Source organism: Urocitellus parryii, chromosome 15, assembly GCF_045843805.1.
Source record: "Urocitellus parryii isolate mUroPar1 chromosome 15, mUroPar1.hap1, whole genome shotgun sequence".
NCBI lineage: Eukaryota > Metazoa > Chordata > Mammalia > Rodentia > Sciuridae > Urocitellus > Urocitellus parryii.
The window spans coordinates 43,478,001-43,497,268 of NC_135545.1; the positions used below are offsets into that span (position 1 = coordinate 43,478,001).

At 46.6% G+C, this 19,268-nt stretch overlaps 1 protein-coding gene and 1 pseudogene across 4 annotated transcripts in view; both read left to right on the forward strand.

Moving 5' to 3' along the window:
- Positions 1-3,286: 3,286 nt before the first annotated feature.
- The window catches only part of Cdh1 (cadherin 1), a 74,549-nt gene continuing 58,567 nt past the window's right edge, over positions 3,287-19,268 (forward strand). For all 4 annotated transcript variants that reach the window (XM_026404503.2, XM_026404501.2, XM_026404502.2 and 1 more), the window contains exons 1-2: positions 3,287-3,337; positions 4,154-4,268. In XM_026404503.2, coding sequence (XP_026260288.2) covers positions 3,287-3,337; positions 4,154-4,268 — 166 coding nt within the window. The remainder of the gene's footprint in view (positions 3,338-4,153; positions 4,269-19,268) is intronic.
- On the forward strand, positions 17,182-17,798 carry LOC113193742 (palmitoyl-protein thioesterase 1 pseudogene; annotated as a pseudogene).

A 19,268-nucleotide genomic window follows, 5' to 3' on the forward strand; every position in this document is an offset into this window, starting at 1 on the left:
GAAATAAAACTGCATACCTGCAGGCTCAGCTACAAAGGGCAGGCCACCTATCAGTTACCCTCAGTTGGACAGGAGGTTGGAGCAGTTTATCCAGTTCCTCCCCTGCATGCTGGCAGGTGGCCCAGCAGAGGTGTCAGGAGGGCCCCCTAGGGTAGCAGGAATGGGGCCTCCTCTCCCACCACAGCCAGGAGCCTGATCCTGCTATAATCCTTAGCAATTCCAATTTCCCTGGGGATTCCGGTCCAGCCAGATGGGGGTTGGGCTCCCCCAGGAGAGGGCAAGGGGAGGGGCACCTCTCCTGGTCTAAATACTATTATTACAGTCCCCTTGCCAGAGATAAAAGGCACAAGACTGCCTGGGGGATTAATCGTTAGCCTCCCGCCAGACCAGTCACCAGGGCAGCTGGGAAATGGAGGTCCATCAGAGAAGCAATCTGCAATGAGGAAACCTGGAGTTTGTAATGCGTTGAGGGATGTATGCCAATTGGCACCTGGTGGGAAGGTCTGTTATCTTTCTGGAGTGATCTCAAGGGCACCTGTAGGGCCTCTGGATCACAAGTCTTTTTCCTATTGGTGCCTGAAATTCCCAAGATCTCAGCTCCTGGGTTTTGTTTTTTTCCCTACTCCCTGGTTGAGAAGCTAAGGAAAGCAGCACCTTCCCACCTCACTGACAGAGTTGCATACAAGCTCAAGGGGGTTCACAAGTCCCCCAGAAGCCCATCCACAGATAGCAGATTAAGTACCCAGGAAGGAGTAGCTCCAAGGCTTTCCTAGCTTGGAAAAAAGCAAGTCAGCCCCCAACCCGCTCTTTAAAATGCAAATGACCCTGGAGGGTCAAATGACTAACTCTCCTGTGTGAAAGGTTTTCCCCATTGAGAACAGAGATAGCCCACTAGGTTTTCCCGGTGGGGGTGGGGGAAAGGACAGCCTGGGGCAGGGGAGGCTTCCTGGGGACATTGGATTTTTACCTAAAACTGGGAAGGAAAGGTATTGGGCAAAGAGTGCTGAGCACACTCAGAAAAAGATTGTGAATTCAGTGTTATCAAGGTCTCCATTTTATGGAAGAGGAAACATGGGCTGGGGGAGATTGAAGTGTCTTAAGCCATCCAGATAGTGGCAGCATTGGAATTTGAACACTGGTCTATTCTGAGATCAATACCCTGAGAGCATAGCTCAATGTCACCAGCACAGGCTCACCACACTGACCATTTGATCCCCATAGCGAGGTGTTCTGTTTAATAGAAGAGGGGACAGAGGCAATTACCTGTGTTGCCCAGTCACACTGCGCCCACCCCCACATGGAACCCCTCTGTATTCCCTCAGTCTGAATGGCCAGGGGTTAGCTACCCTTCCAGGAGCTCGGAGAAGGACTTGCCGAGAAGTCTAAAGAGCACATCAGGCCTGACCTGTCTTCACTGCCCCTAATTGTTTTCTAAAATCCTTTTTATTGAATTATCCTAGCGTAATGGAAGAATGGGGAGAGTCACCACAGAGTTACAAGGCCAGGTCTTGCTGGGTAGAAGAAAGCAAAGTCCCAAAGGCTCCCTGGGTGCAGTGATGGTATGAAATATGTATTTTTACATAACTGGGAGGAAAAAAAATAAACGGACAAGGCTGCCCCATGGGGGAAACGCCTCTTTCTGTATTTCCATTATCCTGTTTAATGCACAGTCCAGCAGGAGCCTCAGTGGGAAAGGAAATACCGTTGCCTTTTTCCTCTGAGCCTCCTGGTGGGTTAAGAGGCAGAGGGAGCCAAGATGCAGAAATCCAAAATGTTGGGTGTGTGTTTGGAAACTCATTAAACTGAAGGGGTCAGCCTGGGGGGAGGGGCTGCCAGGAAACTGTTTTGGTTTGAGACAACACCTCTCCTCTGCAGAGGAGAAAGTACTCCTTGTGGGTGGGCTCAGATTCACCTTCAATACTCAACATGGCCTTCCCCATGAGGGAGGCAAATGCGGTTGGGCCTTTCAACAGTACAATGTCCACACCAAACATTTATTGAACCGTTGCTGCTACATGCCAAGTACCCTGTTTAGTGATTGTTTTTCCATTAGCCAGAGTCAATTCATTTATGCAGATGAGAACACTGACTTGCTCAAGGTCACACAGCTATGGAGTGGCAGAAACATACTGCTTCATGGTTCTGACTGTGCTTGGATGAAGGCAAGGGAGATGTCCTTGTCAGCAGAGCCAAATTGTGCAGATAGTGGCCAGCCACAGGCAGACAGGGAAACTATTTGATCTAAGTTTTGCCTGTCTATTCTGTTTTTGATCCTAAGATTACTTTACCAGGGACAGAATTCTCTAGAGATGGTGATGGTGGCTGTGGTATTAAGATCCCAAATCTGCAGTACCAAGAGGGGGAAAAATTATAAAAAGAACTAGAAGCTGGTGCGATGGCCTATGCGTGTAATCCTTGGAGACTGGAGAGGTTGAGGCAGGAGGACTGAAAGTTCGAGAACAGCTTTAGTAATTTAGTGAAACTACCTCACAATAAAAATAAAGTATTGGGGATGTAGCTTAGTGGTAAAGAGGCCCCGAGTTCAACCACAGTACCAAAAAAGGGGCGGGGAGCCACTGGGTCAAGAGCTCAGTGGTGGAGTGCCTCTGGATTCAATCCCCAGCAGAAGCCAAACAACCAACCAACAAACCTAAAAGCTGGGCGTGGTGGCTCATGCCTGTAATCCCAGTGACTGAGGAAGCTGAGGCAGAGGATATCAAGTTCCAGGGCTGCCTGGGCAATCTGGCAAAATAAAACAAAAATAGTTGGGGATGTAGCTCAGTAGTAGAACACCCCAGGTTCAATCCCCAGCATCCCAAAGAAAAACAGAGAGAAGAAAAAAGGAACCAGATACCAGATAAAGGGTAAAGTGTAAAGCCCTTTCTCATCCCAGGTCTTAGAGAAGGTCACCCTCGGTGCTGGGATTCGAACACCACGCAATAAGAACTCACGGACTCTACTTTCTACAGACCAGTGTGTCTACAGGTCCCTCTACGCTGGGAGGCGGGTCTGGGGGCGGGTCCTCCGCCCTTTCCGCGGAGAAAGTTGAAGGCTCTACCGCTCATTGGCTGAAACCGGCAGGTGCGTCCTCAGCCAATCAGCGGCACCGGGGGTGGTGCCTTCGGGCTCACCTGGCGGCTGCAGCGCTGCCCAGCTCAGTGGCTTCGGGAGCCTCCATAGCACCTGTGAGTTCGCGGAAATCCAGCTAGCCTCTAGCTTGGCCCATCCCGGCCTGACCCGACCGCGCCCGGCCCCCCGCCTTCGCTCGGCACCCACACGGCCCGCCATGGGCCCTCTGTGCCGCAGCCTCTCTGCGCTCCTGCTGCTGCTGCTGCAGGTAAGTCGAGTACCCGGACTAGAGGGAATACCTTCCGGCCCCAGGATCCGCGCTGAGCCCGGAGTCCTTTCCTCTCTCCTGAGGTCCTAGTTTCCCTCTTCCAAGGAAGTTTGGGTCCAAAGGGCCAGAACGGCTTGGAAGCTGCGCGGAGCTCTCGATTCCGCCGAGATGTGACTGGGAGAGGGAGGGGGGAGAGCGGGACTTTTCCCTCCCCCTCCTGCCAATACCCTGGTGGGGGGCGCGCCAAGCTGCAAACTCCGGGTACTTACTCCGGGTTGGCCGCTGAATGAATTTGGGGCGGGCTTTGGGGATGTGAAACAGGATGGAGGTCGGGGTGTGGACAAGGGGAGTCACGGTGCAAGAAAAGGGGAGTCAGATAAAGAAAGGAGCATTAGTACAAATAAAGGCACCTGCCATGTAAAGAAAGGATGGTAAATAGGAACCAGGGCCCCTTGGGATAAGAAAGAGGGCCAAAGGTGTCAGAGCGCCCTGGGTATGAGGAAGTGGAATCAAGAGCGCTCCCGGGCTAAGGAAAGTAGGGTCGAGAAGAGTAAAGACGTCTCCAATGAGATAAAAAAAGAAGACGAGAAAGATTGTCAGGAGATGACCCAGTGTCCTCCTCTCCCCGGAGTTCGTGGGGGGCTTAGCTGCAGGTTTCGGGATAGGAGAGGATGACGTCGGTGCCTGCCCGGGGTGGGGGTGCCTCCCACAATCCCTACGCCGCGAGCCAGGGAGAGGCAGCGGGGTTGTTGGTTTCGGTGTGGGCGGGAGGGAACCCCCAAGTCACACGGGTTCGGTACTTTTTGTTCACTCCAGGTTTCACCATGGCTCTGCCAGGAGCCGGAGTCCTGCCATCCCGGCTTTAGCGCTGAGAGCTACACGTTCACTGTGCCTCGGCGGCACCTGGAGAGAGGCCGCATCCTGGGCAGAGGTGAGGGCGCACTGCAGGTGTCCCTGGGCTGAGTGAGGAGGGGTAGGGAAGGTGCCTAGAAATTGCACTTCCACACCCCTAGGGTGGAGTGGACAACCCTCCCCTCACTTTCTCAAACACCCCCTTGGAATTTACACAAATGCATGGGTTCAAAGTTTTATCGAGGTTGAGGACTGTGGTTGAGCTCTAACTTTATAGGGCTGGAGATGGGCGGGAGCATTTAGAGGACATTAGTATTTCTCATATCCCTGGCCACTGGAGACAGTCTTATCATTTCAGATTGCAAAAACCAGCTGGGTTGGACCGTGGGACAGAAGTATTACCGTTTTATAGATGAGCAAATTGAGGCTCAGAGGGTGACTCCGCTTGCCTAGAGTCATCTGAACAGGAATCTGAATCAGGATCTGATTCCCAGGCACCATTATGCACCATCTAGGGGATGACCAAAGAGCCACCTTTTGGTTTCTAGGGCTGTGGCTTTTGTTAATAGAGATGAAAACATTTTGATACAGGTACTATTTACCTAAAGAATAAAGATTCCTTTTTTTTTTTTTTTTTTAATAAAAGCACAGTAGCTCTGACTCAGGGGATGGAAATGCATACAAACACCCAATATATTTCAGGACTTATCACTGTGATAATCTAGAGTTTGCTTCTTTCCACTTCACTGTTGGGCAGGCCTGGAAGCAAGAGGCTGGTTTCCCTCTGGTTTCACTAATTCCCAGGTGCTTACTCTGTATCAAAAGCACATTCTCTTCCCTCATGATTATTGTTGATTAGGCAGCAATAATAGTAAAAGAAACACTTTTAAAAGAGAAATTTCCCATAGTTCCTCCTGGAGGGAATACTTCCACTGTGTTTATTCTTATAGTCTTTGGCCATGTGAAAAATTCACAGCAATCATGCTGTTGTCTTAAATTTTGGAAGTTGTTCCAACTGTGCATGGTGTGTTTTACAGAGAAACTGCAGTTTGATTGAATAGCCATATTTGCTTTTCTGAGACCCATCTGTGTCTGCAGCTTTCTGTATGATGTTGGGGTAGGTCAGTGATGACTCGTTCACTCTCTACTTGATGTTCTGCCTTGGCTGCCCAAAGAGTAAACTGAAATGTAGGGACAGGGACACTCCAGCCCTGTCTTCTGAATTGCACATTCTAGCAGGTTCCTGAGTATCCCAGGATCCCTTTAGATGCACTGTTGGACATGGGCAGTGAGAGGTGAAAGGGTATGGGTGGCTTGAGGTGTTCGGATGAGTGTTAATGAGCAGTGGAAACTGGCTTCTGGGAGGAGGCAGTTTTGACCCAGCCTTGTAGATTAGGACAGGGGTTAGAAATGAGAGGCAGGTGTATGTGTGAGCACATGTATGAGGTGTGCTGATTGCTTTGTATTCCCATGCCAGTTCCTTTGGTAGTGCATAGGGAGGGTTAGTCTGTTTTTGTCCTATCCCTGGGAATTGAATCCAGGGGTGCTCTATTACTGAGCTATATTCCCCATCCCTTTTCTTTTTTTATTTTGAGATAGGGTATTGCTAAGTTGTTGAGGCTGGTCTTGAACTTGTGATCTGCTTGCCTCAGTCTCCTGAGTAGCTGGGGTTGTATGCTCCTCTGCACCCAGCTACTACTAGTCTTAGGAGAGTGGAAACCATTCTATTTTGCAAGTGAGGAAACAGGTGAAGACCAATTTAATCTGCTGAAGGATCCACAGTTGGTTTTTTTCTCCCTCTTTCCCTTTCTCTTTTTCAATGAGAGGTTTGAAAGATGAACAAATAAGAAGGAAGGTATTAAAGTATTTGGGTGATTAGTGTCCATTGTGAAGTAGACTAAGGACTGAGGTGTTGATGCCCCCCACCCCAAGCAGGATCATGATGACAGAGATGGTGCTAATTAGGTGAGAGGTGGAGGGTGACCTGGGGCTGGTGGTTTGGTAGAAACACATTCCACAAGCTTCTTGTATGGCTGGTTCCTGGTCCTTTTGTGACTGCAGTCCCCACCCCACTCCACAGTTTTCCTGACTTTTAACTTTTTTTTACCATTCTATACTGTAGGATCTCCTTGTAGCAGTTGAATGTAGGATTGCTCCAGGACAGAAGTCCTTCTGTAAAATCACGCATTTGACTTCAGGAACCAGCTTTGTGATTTTAAGATGTGGTCAGAATTGAGGATGGTGGCCTTGCTGTCTTTAGACAGTCCAGGGAAATAAAGGGACAGAACATTGGCAGCAGGTTTAGACATGGGCTTCGAGAATAATTTGCTGCCCAGGGATTTCAAATAAGGAACCGGTGGCCGAAGTGTCACAAATAGGGTTTTGACTGAACTGAGGGGACTTCTGTATGGTTCGCTGGGGTCATTCATGTACCCCATGCAATTAACTCCATAATTGAAGTCTTGTGTTAATTCCTTTGTTTTTTTTCCTCTGGTTTCTAGAGTGGAGAATGTTTAAAAAACAAACAAACAACAACAAAAAAACCCCCTCAACTATAAACTGATTCTTTAGAGTTGCTAATTATTTTCCTTTTTCTTAGGGCAAACTGGTTTGAGAGACCCAGGATATTAGACAGTTTGGGATCTCAGAGCTATTAGCCTAGTGCACAGTTTTAAGTCGATGTGGGGTGGAATAAAAAGCTGGCAGACTTTTCGATTGATGGTTTTCTTTTGTTTTCTCTAGTTTTGGACAAACAGGGCCCATATTTGGGTTTGAGTGAACTTTAGCTGCTTGATAGATTGATCTAGTTCACAGGTACCCATCTGTGTGGGTTAAACAGATCCATTTCCCCTCTTTTCTGAAAGCTGGTACAAACAACAGCAGGTCCCTTCACTAAAGTGGACTTTAAAAAAGCAAACATGGAAACCTGCTTTGGGATCATTTCATCAGACACCCACTTCTCCACCCCTCAAACTCCTACATGTAACTTCCCCAATTAGTCATGTCTGTGACAAGGACTGATACAGAGATTACAGGGAAAGGAGACCAGTGGGCCTCCCACCCTTCCCTTTGTGTCTCCAAAGGAGTGGAGGCGGAGAAGTCCGAGGTCCTGCAGGACCATTTAAGGAAGGCTGACTTGCAGCTCCCCACCCCACCCCCTTCTCTGCCAGGTGCTTATGGAAATCCCTGTTTGTCCTCCCGGGCTTTTTATTGGGTTGGGCAAGATTTTTCTTCCGAAATGCTCACCTTGGTGTCTGTTACACAGTCCCTTCCAAGTATAGCCCCAGATAAACCAGAGCCTATGAAGCAATCAGCTCCCCATCTCTTAACAGCTGCCAAAACCCTAAAATCCCCTAGAGGCACCTGTCACAGTCCAGGTTTGGCCTTTAGGGGTGTCCACTGTGTCTCACTTCCATCCCCTTTCAGGGCAGGAGGATGAGAATGAAGTTAGGATAGTCCAGTGAGCAAGTACAGGAAAGATCCAGATTTGAATTTCAGCTACTAGCTATGTGAGTTCAGATGTCACTTCTGTGAAATTCAATTTCCTCATCTATAAATTCATTCTTTTTCATGGTACTAGGTCATGAACCCAGGGTCTCATGCATGCTAGGCAAGCACTCTACCACTGATCTATATCTCCAGCTCTTAATTCATATTTGATAAATAATTAGTTGGCACCAGCTAGGATGGGGGTATCTGGGTATCCACATTTATTTAGTTGACAAATGTGAATGCCTATTTTATGCCAGCTTTAGGTAGAGCTTGGGGTTACAGTAATGAATAAAGCAGGTAAGACTGAACGTAAATACAGGTGAGAATGAATGTAAAGAAAAAACATATAGCAACATGGCAGCTAATAATTTCTTAAGGACATAGAAGGCACTCAGGTAATGAATATTTTGAGCAAATGAATGGATGAATGAATAAGTACTCACTACCTTGGCTTATGCTTTTCCTCTCAATCTCTACTCTGTGGCCTCAGATCAGCCCTGGAGCTTGCTTGTAGGTGGGCAGGGAGGAATTGATCTGTTGGAATTCTTAAATGTGCTGTGAGGGCTGTTTGCCCAGTCCGTCACTCACTTGCCCTGAGTGTGTCCCTGGGGAGCTGTGCACCCAGTGCTTCCCTCTGAAAGCTGTGGAGGCCAGAGAAGGGAGACCTCCAATCTGAATCCAGAAATGGAAGGGCAGTGAGTCATTTTTAAGTGTTTTTTCATCTTTGATTAATTAAAAAGAAATCACTGGTCTCCCCATCCCTGTTCATCTCTCTCTCTCTTTTTTGTAAGTTACTCTTTTCTAGACTGCAGCTTATGTTAGTTATGATGTTTCTGCACTTTTTTTTTTCCTTTTCCTTTCTCTCATCTACTTCTAACACTCCGCATCTCCCCAAGGTCTGTGTGGCATCTTCCCCCAATTTAGAAGATTCTTGAGGTAATGCGTCTTACCAGGTGAGGGGCATTGATTGGCTAAGACACTCCTCTCTAAGCCTTAGTGCCCTCATCTGTACAGTGGGAATACCCTTACCCATGCCCTACAGTGGTGTGTCAAGTGCTCAATGAATATTAAATATGAGAGTCTCTGGAGTGCCGGGTGCTGTCTGAATTTGAGACTCTCCCATGTTTTATATCCTTGGTTCAAAAGTTCTCCTGAGCTCCCTCTTGCCCAACAAACCAGCCAAACCAGTTTCCTTACCCTCCTGCTTCTGTGTTAAGCAAACACTGCTCTGCAAACAGTGACCAGAGTGCCTTTGTTGGGAAAGGAAATTCTGTGGCAGTTTTTTTTATTTGCCACTGTGCAGTGTGCTTGGGCTGGAGTGGCTTTGCCATGAGTTAGGAAGGTTGAATTGGGGTGAGAAGAGGGGGATAAGGAGTCTCTGGTGGTGGGGAAGTCAGAATGGCCTTGAATCTGTCAGCTTGTGCTTGATTTTTTTTTTTTTTTTTTGGACTGGGGATTGAGCTCAGGGTAGCTTAACCATTATGCCATATCTCCAGCCCCTTTAATTTTTTTTATTTTGAGACAGGGTCTTGCTAAATTGCTGAAGCTGACTTTGAACACATGATCCTCCTACCTCAATCTCCCGAGCTGCTGGGATTATAAGTTTGTGCCCTGTGCCTGATTCTACTTGAGTTTTAAAAGTGTTTCATAGTACTCATGCTTAAAGATACCCGTCTGTTCTCCCATTGCCAAACATGCTCTGTCCTAGCCCCTGAGACCATAGTTTGCTCCTGTGGGTAAGCATCCAGTCACCTGCAGATGATGATTTGCCCTCCTGCAAATTCACTGAGCCATGGTCTTTCTGGGAAGTGGAAATGGGGGGAGAGTCGGGTCTGGACTTGACATTTTTAAAAGCTCTCCAGGTGCCTGTGACACATTCATTGCCCTGGACAGTCTTAGGGGATAGGTCAGAGGCGTTTGATGAATAATTACCTGGTGCCACCCAGGATATGGGCACTTGGTTGTCTAGTCTGAGGCCAAGGATCTCAGGGCACCTTCAATCAAGGAGGGAGAGAGTTGACCTTGCCATGGAGTGCTCTGGGTGCCAAGTGGATGGGCTAAGAATGGGGGACTCACAGAAGCAGTCAGGGCACCAAAATTTAGAAACAACCCTTATGGAGATTCCATAAAAATCTCCACTTAAAGGGACCCTTCATGGTCATTTCAATATACTCTGAGAAAGCTGCAAGTAGGAAAATTTTAAGAGGATGGTGGGAGTGGTCAGTTTCACCTGCTGAGACTTGATGAGTAAGAGGGTGTTGGCCAGACACAGAAAGAGAAAGGGATTCTAGGAAAAGGAAGTGGGGTGCCTAATGGCGTGTCTTGGAGTCCGGAGCTAGAGCTGTGCCTTCCTGGACAAGGAGGAGAAGAAGCTGAGGATGGGTGTAGAGCTTATTAAGATCTTGCCAACTTGACAGTGTAGTTAATCCTCATAATGGTCCAAGGCAGGAACTGTCCTTATTCTCTACTCATAGATCCTTATGCACTTTGTGTTTTGAGAAATGATCTCACTAAGTTGCCAAGGCAGGCTTTGAACTTAGAATCCATCTCTTGCCATGGTCATTTACCTCTTGACCTTCACTTGAAATAAATGCTAGGTGAATAGTACTTGTCTTCCTTTTTCTCTCTTTTCAACTTTCCGGGAGTCCCAGAAAATCTACCAAAATTTGCATTCAGGACTGGGGAAGGAAGTAGAGACAAACCCCTGTTCTAACTGGGACCTGCTTTAGGTTCTCAGCCAGGAAGAGGATACCCCTCCCAAAAGAAGGAGAAGATGCCCATTCCCCTGTGAGTTCAGATATTACTGTTAGGATGTCAGGAGGCCTCCCTGCAAGGGTTGACTCTGTTCCCCATGAGCGAGATCATAAACGGTGGCAGGCACAGGACCTCGAGGGATAATTGGCCATGTCCTAGATAATAATTAGCTGGCTTTGCAATTGGGAGAGCTTGTAATAAGCCTAAAGCTTTTCAGATTTATTTTACCAGGGCAAGTTCAAGACCGAGAACATCTGTTTCTGTGGTTTGGCATTCAAACACGCATAGATTTCTTCTCTGTTCCCAAAGGAGATGGTCATAGCAGCCCCTTTCCCTTCTCTCTGCTTCCCGGGTCCCTCCCCTCCCCCAACACAATCTATTCTCCACTCATCAGTCAAAGTGATGGTTTTAAAAATGACCGTTAGAGCTCGTTATGGTGGCGCACATCTGTAATCCCAGCCTGAATTCCTAGTGACTTGGGAAGCTGAGGCAGAAAGATCACAAGTTTGAGGCCAGTCTCAGCAATTTAGCGAGTCCCTCTCTCAAAATAAAAAACAAGAAAGACTGGGAAATAGTTCAGTGATAAAGGGCCCCAGGTTCGATTGCTCATGATTCCCCATTTTACACAGAATAGAAATCCTGTCTTTGATTTTTGTGAGTCTTCTGCAATCTCCCCCCACCCCCAGCCTGGCTCCTTTACCCTGGATCTCTTTTCCCATCTCCTGCAAGCGTGTTTTGTCCAGCCCCTTTGCTTACAGGCTGAACCTGGCTACACTTCTCCTCAGCACCTTTCCACTGGTTATTTCCTGTTTGTGATATCTGCAGAGCTTACTCACTGTCCTGCTAGACTCTGCCCATCCCCCCCCCATTCAGTAAGGCCTTTCTTTCACCCCTTTTTGAGATAGTAACCCCTGCCCCAGCTTTCTTTTCTCCTCCCTTGTTTTATTTTCTCTAGCACTTTCACCAACATGCTGTGTGTATTTTGCCAAGTTTTCTCCTGTTCAGTGACTGTCCTCCCTCTAAAATGTATGCTCTAGGAAGCCAGGGATTTTATGGTGTAACAGTGCCTGGTACATAATAGGTGCTCAGTAAGTATCTGTTGAATGAATTAATGACAGTTTCAGAATGTATACCCATGTGTACACATAGTGATCTTCTGTTTTTAGATAACATTTCCCTGTGGTGGGTTTCTTTTTGTTTTGTTTTAAGATGGGCTTTCTTATTAAAAGCCAAGGAAAAGCACATGAGCATGTGGGGAAGAAGGGATGCTCTCAGGGCATGGGCTTCTGTATGGCACTCCCCAGTGTCTCCAAGCCCTGCACACCCCGGTGTAACCTTACCTAATTGTCGTGTCACAAAACAGCTTGCAGTCTGGAGTCTAAAGGTCAGATGAGCCATTTCTACCCCACACTTCTGGGTGTAAGGAAGCACCAGATCAAAATCTCAACAGATACCTGATCCTCCCAGGCCACTTGTTCACTTTCCTGTTGTCAGGCAACACCTTCCTTGAACAAGGCTTCCAGGTATATCCAGAACCTTCCACCTGCTCTCTCCTGTAGCCTGCAGCCCATTAATTGTTCAAGACCTGGGTCTACTTCTAATTCTTGGCAGTACAGAAGAGCCTGGAAGGTCCTTGGTAAGATATCTAAAAACTCAAAAAGACAAAAATTTAAGGCTAACTTAATGAGAGAGTAGTCAGGATAAAAATCTCCCAGCTCCAAAACCCATCCGCTGGATATTGATTGACCCACTGAGAGGAAGCTGTAGGGCAAATTTCTTAATTCTTTTGTAAGATATGTCACTTTCTGGAAGATAATTGCCTAATGAGTAGAGTCGCCAGAGTTAGCAAATAAAAATATAAGACACTCAGTTACTTTTGAATTTCAAATAAACAGTGGCCAAGTTTTAGTATAAGTAATATAAGTATATCCCACACTGGGCATAGTGGTGAACACATGTAGTCCCAGTGACTGGGGAAGCTGAGTCAGGAGAGTTGCAAGTTCAAGGTCAGCTTTGGCAATTTAGTGAGACCTATCTCAAAAGGAAAAAAAAAAAAAAAAAGACCTGAGGATGTATCTCAGTGGTAAAGTACCCCTGGGTTCAATCCCCAGTACCACTCCCTCACTTTCCCCCACACAAAGTAGTACATCCTCCATGATATTTAAGGCATGCTTAACCAGAAAAAGACTTGTCTTGGGGCTAGGAGTTTAGCTCAGTGGCAGCATAGTAGAATAGAATGCTCCAGAAAGTGAGGCCCAGGTTTCAATTGCCTTCAGCAGCAGGAAAAAAAAAAAGTGCTAGATCTCTTCTGATTGTAAGCAGCAATGTATTGACTAGTACTTATGTGTTGTTCTTCATGTCTCATGACAGCCCCATGAGAACTGACAGTTGTAGACAGCATGGGCACGCAACCAGTAAGTGGGTCTGTGGTCAGTCAGGTGAAGAGATGGATGATTTCTGCTCTGAAGATCTCAGAGGGAGAGAAGTTCCTCCAAACGACAGGGGCATTTGCTTGTCTATTCCCAGAACAAATTGACCTTGAGCACTGTCCTGTACTGTGCTAGGCACTGGGGATCCAGAAAGGTCCCAGCAGATAAGAAGCCCTGCTGGAGCATCACTTCCAATTAAGAAGACAAAGAGGAGACAGACAGATGGTGATCTATGGAAGGAAAAATATTACAGGAGGAAGGATGATCAAGGCTAAGTGTGGGTGGGGTGAAGAGGTTTGGGGGAACCTCATCCCTAAGAGGAATGGTATTTGTATAAAGATCTAAAGAAGTGAGGTGCTCAGTCAATGTTAGAATTAGACTCGGTCTTATAGGAACTGACACTCCCATATTTTCCCAGTCCATCTTGGTAGCATTTGCTTGAGGAACAATCCTGAGGCTAATTGCCACCACATCTTCTTTAAAGGGTATCAGATTCAAACCAGGATTTAACGCTCTTTTCAAGCCACCCCGCCCCTTGGCGTGTTGCCCAAGAGGAATGTGGCTCTCCTCTAGTTTTCCCAAGCTTCTCATGGCAGGGGGATGAGGTGGTCCATGGAGACCTCTTGGGCAGAGATTGTCTTCTTCCATTTACTTATCCACCGGCTCCTTAGGAAGAAGCCAGTATGAGCACTCTGAAAGACTGCAGACTTCCTCCCCCACAAATTCCTCGCCACAATTGTGTAGGAGCCTTTGAAAAGGGAACAAGATGACCAACTTGTTTGTGGGGAAAGTTGTGGCTTTTCTATCAGAAAACGTCACCTCTTGAATCAGAGGTGGGACAAATCAACTGAGTGCTTCTTGACAGGTGGGGCAGGGCCCTGAGTCACCACGGTGGAGAGGCCTCTCCTGGGAAGGTCATTCTATTTCAAAGGTTGAATCAACCATGACATCACCCTTCAGGGTAATAGGTGCTTCAGGTGCCAGCACTTACTCATTTGTCCCTGGGGAGATACTGGCCCTAGGTCTCTTTCCTCCTAGCTTCTTCTAAGGGTTTCGAGAGAGAACTGAGTTCAGAGGTGGCTTGGTGAAGTTCACACGAAGGTTTCATTGCCATCCCAACCAACTTCCAGGCTTGCGATGGTGACTAAACTTTCTGGAGAAATAATCTGTGGGTGTACTTCCTATACCTTGTGCTTTCTTGTTTTAAATCTGTATTTACCAAGAAATCTTCCAGACTGGGCACAGTAGATGAGGCCTCTATAATCACATGGACTCTAATCCCAGTGATTTGGGAAGGCTGAGGCGGTGAGGATTGCCAGTTTGAGACCAGCCTGGCCATTAGAGAGACCTTGTCTCAAAATAAAAAGCAAGCTGAGCCTGGTGGCACATGCCTGTAATCCTAGTCGCTTGTGAGGCTGAGGCAGGAGGATTGCAAGTTCAAACCCAGCTTCAGCAACAGTGAGGCCCTGAGCAATGCAGTGAGACCCAGTCTCTAAATAAAATATAAAATAGGGCTGGAGATGTGGCTCAGTGGTCTAGTGCCCCTGATTCCAATCCCCCGTACCAAAAATAAAGTAAAAAAACAAACAGGTGGAGATTTTGCTCAGTGGTAGTGTCTCTGGGTGGGTCAATTCCCAGTACCCACCCTCTAAAAAAGAAATCCTCTCACCCTATCATCCCAGCTACTAGCTAATTGGAGGCCAAGGCTCAGGTTGAGACTGAGACAGAAAGAAAGGAATCCTCTTCTACACCTTTGAAGGTGGGAGTTTCAGGGCTTGTCGCATGGTCTTTGATTTTGAAACTTTAAGTTGTGCTGATTTTTCTTTGGACTTTGGAATTTAGTTATGGTTTCTTGTTTTCATTTCTTCTTTCTGCTAATCCTCTCACCTGAACCATGGGAGTATTTAAGACTTAAGGAATCAGATACCTGGCAACCTGTTCAACCAAAGAAACTGCTGTCACTTGCCAGGTGTGGGGTTTTATTTCTGGTTTCAAAGGAGATTTAATGTCAAGGTTGTGACTTTCAGGATGAGTCTCTCAGCCTACTTCAGAGAGCAAGGATAAACCGGGAAGGGTGGTCTGAGGAGCTGGATTCCAATCCCTTTGACCTTGAATAAGTTACTTAACCCTTTTTTGCTTCTGTCCCCTCACCTGAAAAAAGGGAATAAACATGATTCCTATCTCAGGGTTGCAGGGAGGATCTGATGAGTTAGCATCTAGAAAGTGCTCCCAGTACATAGCAAACATTCCTTAAAGAGTTTTTTTTCTTTTTTTGGTCCTGGGGATTGACACCAGGACCTCGAGCTTATATCCCTAGCCCTTTTTGATATAAGATCTCACTGAGTTGCTGATATTGGCCTTGAACTTGTGATCCTCCTACTTCATCTTCCCAATTTGCTGGGATTACAAGTGTACAATCATTTTGCTTGGCAAAACCCCAGTTTTGATTATTAGATGCTTCTGCTTTTGATTTCTGTAGAAGGAATTAAAAGTGTGTAAATGATAAAAGACTGAAGGAGTCAGAGAGAAGGATTAAAGATGAAGCAGAGGTACCTTCCTTTGCTGCATGACCTCCCCAAATCCAAGACATCCCTTTTGGTCTAGCACCCATTCAAGGGCAGATTGTGTTACCAGCTGAGCATGCCATTGTGTAGCCAATCTATGTCAATTTATCATCACCACCTATGTGGCTGAACCATCCTATGAAATTAATTATATAGTGTTGTGTCCATTTTACAGAGGGGGATATTGGGCCTCAGATAAAGTTGTCGACTTGCCCAAGGCCTCAAAGCAAGGAGTTGGCAGGCAAGGATTTGAACCCAGATCTGCTGACCCCAAAGCTTATGCCACCAGCTTCATACCTCTACCTGACTGGTGCTTTTCTGGAGAATTCCCATTGCCCAAGTACCAGTGTTTCTTGAATTAGAATTGTAGATTCTTATGTTCCCCCCCCCCACACACAATTTATAACACAGAGGATAGCATATTATACACAGTTATATACCTCATTTTCTTCACTCAGTAATTAGAGATTGTCTTAGATGGTTAGAGATGGTCTGCAATGTTTTTCTATTCCTTTTTTCTTTCTTTGGTGGTGGGGATAGAATCCAGGGTCTCTCACTAGGAAAGTATCCCACCCCCCTCCTCAAGAACATATTAGATCCTAAGGGCAAGAAGGTCTGCAGATATGGTGGTTTCTTAGCCCCTGGTGGAGTTATTGATGGCAGGGAATAGATTTCTCCCACAACCAGTCCTGGGCAATGGGAGATTACTAGATCTCAGAGTTTGCTGAGGCGTGTAATAGGGTGAGGATTAGTACCAATCCCACAGGCAGTTTCTCTCACCAAAATTATTGAGTTTATTCTGGCTCAGACTCCCACTGTGCATGTCAACAGTTCAGTGATCCTGTTCTTTCCCCACCTCCCGGGATCCTTTAAGCCTTCAGTAGACCAAGAGTTCTTTGGATGACTGACTGTCCAGCCACCTTTGCTGCTGGCCTTTTGAGAAAGCTGAGAGCCAATTAAGATGCTTTTAAATACTTGTAAAGGGTATCATGTGGTCCCAAGGAGAATGGAATGAAAGGAAATGGGGCAGAAATAGCAGCAGGAGGAACTCAGTAAGACTTTGAGAGGAGGTTGATGGATTGGGTATGCATTATCTGAATACTGACAGCACCTTTCCCCATTTTGACTTCTAAAGCACTTGGGGTCACACCAGAATCATTTCTCCTACCTCAGCTCAATGGCTGCAGCAGCCAAAGAATAAATGTCAAGGTCTTTGTAGACCTCATCATCCTCTCTCTAAAGGAAGATTTAGAATTATCTCAAACTAAGTTCATAGAGAAAGTGTGTTTTTAAAAAGCCAATCTTCCACAGTGGCACACATTTTGTAAAAAGAACTTGAAATGTAAATACTGTTTGTGCTGTAAGAGTTAGGTATTTCAACAACAACAACAACAAGCCAATCTTGTCTGCCGCGGTGGTGCAGGCCTGTAATCCCAGCAGCTCAGGAGGCTGAGGCAGGAGAATCTCGAGTTCAAAGCCAGCCTCAGCAATGGCAAAGCACTCAGCAACTCAGTGAGACCCTGTCTCTAAATAAAATACAAAATAGGGCTGGGGATGTGGCTCAGTGGCTGAGTGCCCCTGAGTTTAATCCCTGGTAACCCCCACCCCCCAAAAAAAGCCATTATTTGGGGTCATAGTTAAGAGAGGCCTGAAGAATTGCCTCTTTTTGAGAACCCGCAGAGTCGGTGGCCTGCCCGGCCCCTGCCAGAGTGCGGTGCCAGCACCCCATGCCTGCGGTCATGTGACAGCCAAGATGGCAGCGCCCAGCTCCTTGTGGCTCCTGGCTGTCGCCCTGCTGCCCTGGTCCTGCGCTGCCCTGGCGCTGGGGCATCTCAAGCAGCCGGCACCACTGCCACTGGTGATCTGGCATGGGATGGGTGTTTTTGGACTCCCTTGATGCCCAGGAGAGAGCTCTCACATCTGTGACTTTATCAGAAAAATACTGAATGTTGGGGCTTACTCCAAAGCTGTTAAGAACGCCTGGTGCAAGGAGAATATTGGCATGATCCCATAAAGGAGGATGTGTACCGCAACCATAGCATCTTCTTGGCAGATATAAATCAGGAGCGGAGTGTCAATGAGGCCTACAAAAAAAACCCCTCATGACCCTGAAGACATTTGTAATGAAATTCCTCAATGATTCCATTGTGGACCCTGTAGCTTCTGAGTGGTTTGGATTTTATAGAAGTGGCCAAGCCAAGGAAACCATTCCCTTACAAGAGACAACTCTGTACATACAGGACCGCCTGGGGCTAAAGGAAATGGACAAAGCTGGACAGCTGGTGTTTCTGGCTATAGAAGGAAGGGGACCATCTTCAACTGTGTGAAGAATGGTTTTATTATGCCCACATCATACCCTTCCTTAAATGAAGCTCTTGCAGTTCACAACAGAGCTCAGGGAGTCCCTAGCTCTCCCAAACTACATGGAACAGTTTTCTTGATGCCCAACCCTGAGCTCAGATCCAGCCTGCAACTAATCCTTCTCTCGTTATCATCTAAAATGCCTTACTTGGAATGATCTGAGATCAGAATCTTATCCTTTGCTGCCTCCTATCACCATATGGTGTTGAATTCAAGTTTAATCAGCTAATAACCATGGAGGTTGTTTTACAACCTTATGATGTGGTCAAGCTCAGTCTTAGGAAAGGGAGTCTGCTGCAGATTGATGCCAGAATTGTGTGGACACAGGTGACTGAACAAACTAAAGCAGTAGAGATTCTGAAGGCAATATCTAGCCACATTCAAGCAAGTAGAAGGCTGTCACCCAGGCCTGAGGTGCTCATATAAATACTTTGTATTGCTGGTGAAGAATTAACTAGTGCTTGGAAAAGTATTGCTTGATAAGGCTGCTTTCCTCTTTTAAATATGTTGCCTTCTGCGGTATTTAGCAATTACTAGATAGGTTCCACTGGTCTTCCATTTTGCCTCTATAAAATCTCTTTTTGCTGGGTACCACTGTGCATGCCTATAATCCCAGAGGCTCATGAGGCTGAGGCAGGAGAATTGTGAGTTCAAAGCCAGCCTCAGTGATTTAGTGAGATCTTATCTCTAAATAAAATATAAAAAGGGCTGAGGGTGACCTCTCAGGTTAAGCGCCCCTGGGTTCAGATCCTGGTACCAAAAAACAAACAAACAAAAACAGAATTGTCTAGTTTCTTAGCTTGTTCATGACTAGGTAGGTTCAATGAAGGCAGGGGTCTGGGCTAGAGTCACATAGTGGTAGGGGTCAGAACTAGCATAATAATATTGTCATTAAATAATACCTACAGTGTTCATTGCATCTGCATATTGGTTCTCAACTAAGTGTTCATGTATGATCCTCTGTTTTTAAATCCTTGCACCCACTCATTTTGAGATAATGAATAGAAGCTTCTAGATGGATCCTACTCCAAGATCCTGCTGCTAGTGGACCTCGGTGGAAAATTTGTGTCTCAGCTTCACTCCTCCCTGTGCTTAGAGGCTCGCTTTCTGAGAAAGTAACCTAGAAAGTAACCTCAAGGTCCAGTCATGCAGCACCCCTCCCCACTGTCCTTTTTCTTTCTTTGGTACTGGGGATTGAATCCAGGGTACTTTATTTACCACTGAGCGATGATACCAACCCCCCCGCCCTTTTTTGTGGTGCTGGGGATCTAACACAGGACCTTGTGCTTGTGAGGCAAGCACTCCATCAACTGAGCTATATCACCAACCCTCTTTTTTTTTTTTTTTTTTTTGGTACCAGCGATTGAACCCAGGGGCACTTGACCATTGAGCCATATCCCCAGCCTTATTTTGTATTTTATTTAGAGACAGGGTTTCACTGAGTTGCTTAAGGCTGGTTTTGAACTTGCCTGATTCTCC